The sequence below is a fragment of the Dipodomys spectabilis genome, unplaced genomic scaffold (assembly GCF_019054845.1).
Source record: "Dipodomys spectabilis isolate Male_0828 unplaced genomic scaffold, ASM1905484v1 ptg000006l, whole genome shotgun sequence".
NCBI lineage: Eukaryota > Metazoa > Chordata > Mammalia > Rodentia > Heteromyidae > Dipodomys > Dipodomys spectabilis.
In genome coordinates this window covers 12,985,111-12,995,272 of record NW_024870683.1, presented here as the reverse complement: position 1 = coordinate 12,995,272, position 10,162 = coordinate 12,985,111, and the positions used below count along the sequence as shown (strand labels likewise).

The window sequence follows — 10,162 nt, the reverse complement described above, 5'->3', positions numbered from 1 at the left end:
GCTAATAGAAGTAAAGATCCACAAATACACACCCTGGATGGTAAAAGACAAAAAATACATTGGAACATGTATTATTCAGGGACATTATACAGGTTTCTAGATATTCACATAGTGAGACCAAAGGAGGCTATTCTTAGGAAAGGATCACAAAGGCTCAATAGTTATGTGCATATGATCATTTAAAATAATACTTAGCGAAATGAACTCCAAGAAATGGAAACAGAGGTTTTTTTCCTTTGTTGCTGCTTTTGATTTTTGTATCTTTTGTTTCTAAGTTTATGTGTTTTGGTAAGGGTAAAGAGGGTGGACACAGAAAGGAAGGAACGAAGTGTGAACAAAGGCAGCAGTAATACTAGACTCTATGTTGAAAATTAACTGTACAACTTATGGATGGAGATAGGAGGGACCAACTGGGAGAGAACAAGAAATGTTCAAAAGAAATGTACTCATTATCTGACTTATATAACTGTAACCTCTCTACATCACCTTTACAATAACAATACCATAAATTTATTTTTTTAAAGTAAAGATCAAACAAAAAGTAGAAAATGAGTAAATGAGTAAATATAAATGTAAAATGAGTAAATGTGGGCAAATTCTAAAGACTACCTGTAAGAGGAAGGCATTTGGAAAATACAAAATGAAAAGAATAAAAAACAGGAGGAGGCTGAATTTACTGAAAGTTAATAATTAATAGTGGAGCAAGGAGTGGGTGGTAACAGTGGTGGTGACACTGGTGCTGTGGTGTTATTAAACTATAAAAGACTTGAGCTCTGGTCTTAAGTAAGGACAATCTTTTGCTGGAAAGAAAGCTCAAGAGGACAAGGATATTTTTCTGTAATGATTAAAACAGGTTTAAATCTGGTTGTTTAATCTAGTTTTTGTGACTTAGCAGTTTACAAAGACAGTCTTTCTGCTAATAATCAACTAGACCTCTAATTCAAACAGCTGTGGAATACCCAAAGGTGTTCAGGTAAGAGTAGCTTTTCAGGCAGATTTATTATTAGAATGAATGTTAATAGCAACTTACTAATAATGAGAGTACCAATCTCTAATTATGTGTTTTGAAGAGAAAGAGTACAAGAAATCACTTTATTCTATCCTTACTAACCCATTAATGTGTCTCCCTCTTTCTAATAATATTTTGTAAAATATTGGAAAAATCTATCTGGAAATTGGGGTCTTGTTTATATTTTGCTTGTAGGTTTAGAAATAATTTGTTTAAAGTACAATTAGTGACCTACTAGGATTAAATTCTATAAAATATTTTTTAAAGCTGGACTATTATTATTAGACCTATTTATGCAACTCAGGAATGTTTTCTGATAGCAACCATCATTTTGATAGAAAACACCAAAACAAATGCAAATGGACTAAAATTAATGACTTTCCAATTTATTTCTTTCTGTTTGGCTGATTATGTGATGTTTAATGAGATTAATGTATAGGAGGAATTCTACACCCTGAGCTATTTTAGAACCTAATCTTTTAGTCACCTAATCTTCTAGTGGTTATCATATGTAGACCCCTGATAAATTCTGTTAAACTACTAATCACTTTGACTAAGAATTGGAGATATGCATTGTGTTTCTGACTCTTCTGTATAACTCTATGTAACCCTAAGTATTCAATTTCTTGACTATTGTAAAAAGTAAAATAAGGTACTTTTGAGCTAAAAAATCACTTGTTTTAGGCCTCTTAGGAAACAGAAGCAATGTCTTATCCACTGATTTCCTTTTTATAATTTAATTTTATCATAAAAGTGATGTACAAAGAGGTTGCAGCTCTCATAATTGAATTCTGACTAGTTTATATAAAATTATGACTGAAAAACTAATATTTACCTCCAAGAAAGAACATACCCCTATTCCGCCAAAATATTGGAATTGGGGGCTGTGTCATTCTGATTGGAGCTTGAGCTGCATTGCCCCTTCATTGTAACTTGATTTGATTGAGTTGCTTCTGGCTTTCATTTTTATTTACTTATTTGGGTGGGGGATTGGACCTTTCTTAGCAGAAGATCCTGATATAAATGCACTTCTGGGGGGAGATCTTTGTTTTATGACCATGTTTCTAGTCTTTCCAATTATCTACCAAGAAGCCACAAATGGAGTTATAGCTCAAGTGCTAGAATGCTAGTAGCTTTGAACAAAAAAGTTCAGGGACAGTGCTCTGGCCCTTGAGTTCAAGCCCCAGGACTGGCAAGAAATAAATAAATAAATAAATAATCAACTTAATCTCTCAGATGTCTTGTATTACAAGATTAATATTGTAGCAGAATATTTTGTAACAGAATATTTGCTAAAAGTTTAAAACAGTTCTAAGAGGTGTAATTGCCATCCTATTTCACTATTCATTCACTTCATCAGTATTTTCTTTCATTCATCGTTTTTCCTTTCCCTTTGGGGGCTTTGTTGAAGATATTTCTGAAGAATCACCCAAGAAGCCACACTGCCAAAATGGTTCAAATCATAGCGACACCTCTCAGTGCACTTGCTGATGAGCCAGTGCGGATCCGCGTTACAGGCCTGATCCCTTTTCAGACGGTGTGTTTTCAGGCATCAATGAAAGATGAGAAGGAAGACGTGTTTCGTTCTCAGGCCTTCTTTAGGGCCAACGAAGCGGGTGAAGTAGACTTGGAGCGTGATCCTTCCCTTGGAGGTGACTACGTAGGCATCCACCCCATGGGTCTTTTCTGGTCCTTGAAACCTGAAAATCTTTTAACTCGACTGCTGAAAAAAGATGTGATGAATAGTCCCTTCCAGATCCAATTGAAACTTTCTGAACCACAACTGCCATTAAAAAATGCTCACAGTGTTCCGAAGGCCAGCCTGACTTTGGAAAGGTGGTATGTGGCGCCCGGGGTCACACGGATCTTGATAAAGGAAGGTCGTCTTCGGGGAGCCCTCTTTGTCCCTCCAGGTGAGAAGAATGTTTCTAGTTGTTGTTATCCATATCTTTTTCCTCTTTCAAATGCCTTATTCCAATAGGAATTGAGCTGAACTGATTTCCTGCCTTCAAAATTAAGGATCAAAACAGGAGTGTGGTAGTAATTGCACTAAAAACCTAAGTTTCATCACAGTAGTTCTGGAGTTTGTCTAAGGATATGATAATTTTTTTTTGGGGGGGGGGTCCGGTTGTGGGGCCTGAACTCTGGGCCTGGGCGCTGTTCCTCAGCTCTTCAGCTCAAGGCTAGCACTCTACCACTTGAGCCACAGCGCTAATTCCGGCTTTTTTTCTTTGTGTTTATGTCGTGCTGAGGAATCGAACCCAGGGCCTCATGCATGCAAGGCAAGCGCTCTACCACTGAGCCACCTTCCCAGCCCCAGGATATGATAATTTAAGGAGTCCTTCCATTCTGAGATTTCCAAAACTTTGGGTATTATGCTAAATTTATATTCATTAAAACTTGACTATCCGAAGACACTCATGTTGATAATATGACAACCATGTCCCAGCTCTGTCTTGTTAGATAACACCTTATGTTATTGCATTGTTGACACAACACGTTTATTTTTTTTATTGTGAAAATACCATACAGAGGAGTTACAATTACATGGGCAAGATAATGAGTGCATTTCCTATCAAGCATGGTTGCCTCCTCCTTTGTTTCCCCTTCCCATTCCTTCCACCCCCCCCCCCCCAAACTTGTAAAGTTCCTTTTTCGACATAACGACTTGTACATCTCATTGTTGCAATGGATCCACCTGTATCCCTATTTAAACAATTTGTTTTTTCCCTTTCCCTCCACAAATTATACCGACATCAAATTCAGTGAAAGCAGGGCTTATATTATAGGGGAGGGACATACAAAGCAACAAAGAAATCATCTTATAAATATGTTAGAAACAATTGGATGAAAGCAAGTTTATGATGTGATGGACTGAAAAAGTAGAAGATCAAAGAAAAGAGCAGGAAGTAAGTAGCACAAAGTTTTGTTCCTCTAGTATTCCACCTCTGTTAAAAATGTGTGTGTTGTTTCAGGCCTTTTACCTTGAGTTGAAGTGCTGATTCATGGTGTGCTATGTGTTAACCAGTGGGGACATTGCATGTGCTAGGACTCTTACTTCAGGTGTTTGTTCTGTGGGCATACAAAGGAGAGATGAGCTGTATGTGGTAAGGAAGAGGTTAAGCATATACAACTCAGAAGTCTCAAAACATTTCTCAACTCAATATTCTGGTAAGACAAGGGGTATTTATTTCAAAATAAATGTCTCCTTTTCTACAGAAAATGCAAAAGACTTTTTACAGATTTGCTCAAATACCATTTTTGAATAAAATATATATTAAGTATTTTGTTATTTCCTTTTTCAAAGGAAAGTAAATTTTTTTTTTTTGGTCCAGTCGTGGGGCCTGAACTCTGGGCCTGGGCGCTGTCCCTCAGCTCTTCAGCTCAAGGTTAGCGCTCTACTACTTGAGCCACAGCGCCACTTCTGGCTTTTTTCTTTTTGCTTATGTGGTGCTGAGGAATCAAACTCAGGGCCTCAGGCATGCAAGGCAAGCGCTCTACCACTGAGCCACCTTCCCAGCCCAGGAAAGTAATTTTTTATTCTCAATTCACCTTTAGCCAAATCACTACTTTTCAATGAATGTTATTAAAAATACACTTATACGAATAGAATGCTCATGTAAGTGCACTGTGAATTTCTTTCAGGGCGTGGGCATTACTTTATTTTGAAAAAAGATAAGCTGCCTGAGAGAAAGTAGAGGAAGTAGAATTGTGACTCAAGTGGTAAAGTGATAGCCTTGAACAAAAAGCTAAGAGATGGCACCCAAGCCCTGAGTTCAAATACCAGTGCACTCTCTCTCTCCTTCACTCTCTCTCCCTCTCTCCCCCCCTCTCCTTACCCAAGTGTAAGTAGAATGATACTCTGATCATCCTTTCTTTCATTAACCATTGGTGTGTTTTAGGCTGTATTAGGTTGAAGGGAACAGAGAATACTCTCTATTATTGAATGAATGATTCATCATTTACATCTGCTTGGGTGGAAGACCCCATCACTGGTTACTCAGATAAATATAATAGAATGTTCCATCTGGGTTTGAGCCAATGTAATTGCTTCAATTTTTTTTGAGCCATATACTTCTTTGAAAAATTAAATCTGTGATTTCCTCCTATTTGACAGTCAGTTTCTATTACTGTAACAAATATTTGATATAAACATAGTTAAGAAAAAAGTTTAGATCACAATTGTAGAGGCTTCGGTGCACAATTGGTTGGCCTCATTGCTTTGAGCAAAGCGGCACCTCGTGGTAGGCATATGTGGTAGGGAACAACTGCTTGCCTCATGGTTAAGAAGCAAAAGACAGGAATAAGAAGATGGGGTCCCACCACCTCCTGCAAAGTATCCTCTCAATGACCTGAAGACCACCCATTAGAATTCAAGTCTTAAAGGTCCCACCACATGCCAGTATTGCCACCCTGGGACACACGACATGACTTTGGGGGACATTTCAGATGCTAGAGCATCTCCCATCAATAAAATACACATATGAATGGACATACCACATCTAGTATCTCATTTTAGGACTTTGGTAGGTTTCTTGAAATTTATTTGTACATATATTAGAAGTTTAAAAGCTTGCTGGGCACCAGTGGCTCACACCTGTAATCCTAGCTACCAAGGAAGCTGAGATCTGAGGATCATGGCTCAAAGCCAGCCCAGCAGTAAAGCCCGTGAGACTCTTATCTCCAATTAACCACCAGAAAACCAGAAGTGGTGCTGTGGCTCAAGTGGTAGAGTGCTCACCTTCAGCTGTAGAGCTGAGGGACTGTACCCAGGCCCAAAGTTCAAGCCCCATGACTGACAAAAAACAAAACAAAACAAAAACTTTAGCACAACTTTTATGGCTTTGTTTATAGCAAAACTATAGAAATAAGCCCCATTTTCCTTGGCTTCAGAGATTAAACAGGTCTAGGAATATGATTCGTAAGAAAATGTCTAGAGACAAGCAGAAAAGATCAAAAGCTATGTACATATGACCATATAAAATGATGCCAAGGGATAATAATGTCAGGAAAATGAACCCTTAGATATGTATTTTAATGGTTTTTTCTTTCATGCATGTGTTTCTAACGCATTTATAAGATTATCTCTTTGTTGCTTTGTATGTCCCTCCCCCACAGTATAACCCCTGCTTTCACTATATTTGATGTCAGTATAACTTGTGGAGGAGATGGGGAAAAACCAGTTGTTTAAGGATACAGGTGGACCTGTTGCAACACTGAGAAGTACAAGTTGTCATGTCCAAAACGAGCTTTACAACGTCGGTGCGGGGGGAGGGGGGGAGGTGGTGGAAGGAGAAGGATTGGGATTGGGGGGGAGGGGGGAGGCTGGGAAGGGATGTGAAGGGTAAACCAAAGGAGGAGGCTGCAATGCTTGGTAAGAAATGTACGCATTATCCTGCCCATGTAATTGTAACCCCTCTGTACAGTATGTTCACAAATAAAATTAAATTAAATTAAAAAAATATCCCCAGACATATAAAGGAAACACATGCTTTAAAAGGCAAAGCTTGAAAGAAAAAAACATTAAAATACATTGTACAGTATGTTCTCAAATAAAATAAAATTAAATTAAAAAAAAATGATGCCAAGGGAAATGAACCCCAAGATAGGGACACAAAAAGTTTTACTTTTGTTGCTGTTGTTCTTAATGTACTGTGTGATTTTTTTTTGGTTTCTTTTATATGTTCTTCCCCCATGGTATAACCCCTGTTTTCACTGTATTTGATTCCGGTGCCTGCATCTTATATATAGATTTTCTAATTTGAGAGGGGAAGGAAAAATGACAAAATGCTGAACCAAGAATCCAGGTTAACCCATTGTAGCAATGAGATGTACAAGATACTATGTTGAAAACAAACTTTACAGCTTCAGAGGGAGGAGGGAGACACATATATACTCATTTCAAAATTTGGATGCATTTCTTCTTTGTGGTTTCATATTTTATTAATAACTGTACTGTGTGTTTTGTTTGTTTGTTTGTTTGTTTTTTAATTTTCAGGAGAGGGCAAGTTCCCAGGGGTCATTGATTTGTTTGGTGGTATTGGAGGCCTGATTGAATTCAGGGCCAGTCTCTTGGCCAGTCATGGCTTTGTTACCTTGGCCTTGGCCTACCATAGCTATGACGACCTGCCCTTTGTACTTGAAAAGGTAGATCTGGAGTATTTTGAGGAAGCTGCCAACTTACTACTGAGACATCCAAAGGTAATTTTTTTATTCTTTAGTAGATGTTAGTCCCAATGTTGTTTGTATTTTTCATTTTTATTATCTTTAAATTAGTTGTACAAAGGCGTTTCAATTCTGCAGGTCAATTTATGTATACAGTGCATCTTGATTAGTGTCATCTCTTCCATTATCCCTTCCTGGTCTATCCCAGCTCAGGCTGTCCCCTTAAGTTCCCCAGTTCCATTTTCATATGGGTACATATGCATTTACATCTTTATTCCTCCCTTGATTCCTCTCTCCATTCTTCTACCCTTCTTGAAAGTCCCACTCCCCTTAGACAAGACAGGTTTCAGCTACTTGGTCTTTATTTTGTTGAGCTGTCTGTTAATTGTTCAAAGAGATTACACCATGGAAACCCACCTTTGCATTTACTGGGTTAGCCGGCTTATCTGTGTGCATTCTTATGTCAGAGAATTTATGATCCTCTGATTATCTAAGCTTTCCTTTCTTCCCTCATCTCTCCATCTGGCAGAGAGCTCCTTGATGATAAGATATTGTGCCTTTCTAGTGCTTATTTGATGACTAACAATAAAAAGAAAGCTGAACTAAGCCCCCTTTCAAGATCTTTTGGAAAGCAAGCAAGCCAACGACTTTATTCAAGTTTCATATTCTGTCTTATTAATTTCTACTTCTTCTCTCGCTGTAAGGTGCCCACTCCTCCGAATCTTTAGAGACTCGGATTTTGTGCAACCAAGTTTACCCATTGGTTAGCCCCCTGACCATTGTTCACAATACTATTTTTTTTTCTCCTCTATATTGTTATTTCTTGAAAGCATCTTGAACTCATAATAAAACACAATGTCGAATCCATAATATATAGGCAGTAAAGTGTGACAGTAACTATAATATTTCTTTGTAAATTCATAGAATTCAATATTCAGTAATACAGAGTTCTGTATTCCAGAACTCTAGAAATGGTTTATATAAATATATGGATGAGGATTTTTTTTTGCTTACTTTGTTCTCATTTCTCACCCAACTTCTTGATTGAGATAGTGCATTTCCTAACTGAAGGAAAGAGTCCATTTTGTTTCCATTTTATTTTCAGGTCTTGGGCCCAGGCATTGGGATAATCTCTATATGCAGAGGAGCAGAGATTGGACTCTCTTTGGCTATTCACCTAAAACAAGTCACAGCCACTGTGCTCATTAATGGTCCTAACTTCATTATTGATGTTCCACATATATACCGTGACAAGATCATAAAGCCCACCCCTTACTCTTTACACCTGCAATCCAGTGATGTCTTTGGATTTGTAGAGTTTTATCAAGTTTATGCTGAAACTGGATGTAAGGATAGCCGTTATTTTCTTCCTATTGAAAAGGCTCAGGGACATTTTCTCTTCATTGTGGGAGAAGACGATAAGAATATCAACAGCAAATTACATGCTGAACAAGCCAAGGAACAGCTGAGGAGACATGGGAAGAACAACTGGACATTGCTATCTTACCCTGGGGCAGGTCACCTGATAGAACCTCCCTATACTCCACTGTGCCGTGCCTCAAAGCTCAACTCCTTGACCACAGCCATCCACTGGGGAGGAGAGGTTATCCCACATGCAGCTGCACAGGAACATTCTTGGCAGGAGATTCAGAAATTTCTCAGGAAGCACCTTGTGCCAGTGAAGACCAGTCAACTCTGAAAAGACTAGATATGCCTTAGAAACAGAGACGTAAATTTCTTTATTAGCACCTTGTCTCAGTGTTTATGGAGGAACAGCTTTGATCTCTTCTTGTAATAAAGAAGTTAAAATGAGAACAGGGCAGAAGGACTGAGAAAGGGGGAAAATGATTTCCACTTAACCAAATAGACATTGGGAGTCCAACATTTGAAGAAGTAAACGTACCTGCCCTAAATATTGTCAGCAGAGCAATTCTCAGCCATAGCAATTATCAAGAGAATAAAGATAATCGATGATCAGTCACAGAAATCTTAGGCTTATAAAAACAAACTGAAAACAATTAGATGCCATTTGTTTCCTAAAATTCAAACTGATCACATTTCAAAATATTTTTGAAATTGCTTCATGAAAATAACATGCATATTTTCATAGTTGCTTTATTATTATTAGAAACTCAAGCTGGGTATTTTAAGGCAATTTGTAAACACGTCCATAAGATCATTGAACCATTTATGATCAATAAGTTAATGAAAGCTAACAAAATTATGTTTGTGCTTCAAAATGTACAACAGTTTGTATCCTCAATGATTTGAAGGGGAAATCAAGACCCATAAAATTGTATCTCAGGGAAGTAGTCATAATATTGGGAACTAGTTACCTTTCTGAATTAGGAGCTAGTATATTTTTTCTGTAAACTACCAGAGAATGAATATTTTAAGCTTTGTGGGCCAGAGGTCTAGACTACTATGTCTTACTTTGATACTTTAACACAAAATCAGCAAAGATAATGTGTAATGAATGATAGTGTCTGTGTTACAATTAAACATTTATTAAAGGATATTAAAGTTTCCCTGTCATAAATTTTATTCACCCCAAAAGCAATTTTTAAGATTCTCTTTCAAGCATTTTACAAATGTAAAAGACTATCCTTAACCTACTGACAACACAAAAATATTTTCTGGGTCCATGGAACCTAATGAATTCAATGACTCTGAGTATAGACAGAGCAAAAGGTCACATATGTGGTTCAAATATTCCTGAGTTATTGAGTTACAATAAAAGTGAAAGGTAATAATCAAGGAAAGAAGAATCAGTAGAAACAATTCTGAATCATTTTGGAGGTATGATGGGTGAGCCAGTAAAGAATCTGAAGAGCAGAAAGCACAGGATGATCCTTTTCTGCTGTGCCTGCCTAAACTTACTTCCTTCTATTTGCTTTCTAATACTATTTCAATTAAAATAATTCTGTTTATTCAGGGTGGCACAATTACCCTTTCTCATCTCTTATTCGGAGAAGTGGTTACATTTCA

At 37.5% G+C, this 10,162-nt stretch overlaps 1 protein-coding gene across 3 annotated transcripts; it reads left to right on the top strand.

Moving 5' to 3' along the window:
- The first annotated feature begins 743 nt into the window (after positions 1-743).
- LOC122123761 (bile acid-CoA:amino acid N-acyltransferase-like) lies at positions 744-9,690 on the top strand. Of its 3 annotated transcripts, none has more exons than XM_042698198.1 (4): positions 744-973; positions 2,421-2,922; positions 7,008-7,210; positions 8,280-9,690. In XM_042698198.1, the coding sequence occupies exons 2-4, from the start codon at positions 2,460-2,462 to the stop codon at positions 8,871-8,873; spliced, it is 1,260 nt and encodes a 419-aa protein (XP_042554132.1). In that variant the 5' UTR covers positions 744-973; positions 2,421-2,459; the 3' UTR covers positions 8,874-9,690. The 3 variants fall into 3 exon arrangements, with proteins under 3 accessions (XP_042554132.1, XP_042554141.1, XP_042554151.1); XM_042698207.1 differs by having other exon boundaries at positions 2,409-2,922; XM_042698217.1 differs by having other exon boundaries at positions 745-973; positions 2,544-2,922.
- Positions 9,691-10,162: the final 472 nt, after the last annotated feature.

Excerpts from the sequence above, each read along its gene's own strand:
- LOC122123761 (XM_042698198.1), top strand. The coding sequence starts at position 2,460 with ATGGTTCAAATCATAGCGACACCTCTCAGTGCACTTGCTGATGAGCCA. Across the intron at positions 2,923-7,007 it reads AGCCCTCTTTGTCCCTCCAG|GAGAGGGCAAGTTCCCAGGG; the intron begins GTGAGAAGAATG and ends TTTAATTTTCAG. Across the intron at positions 7,211-8,279 it reads TACTACTGAGACATCCAAAG|GTCTTGGGCCCAGGCATTGG; the intron begins GTAATTTTTTTA and ends TTTTATTTTCAG.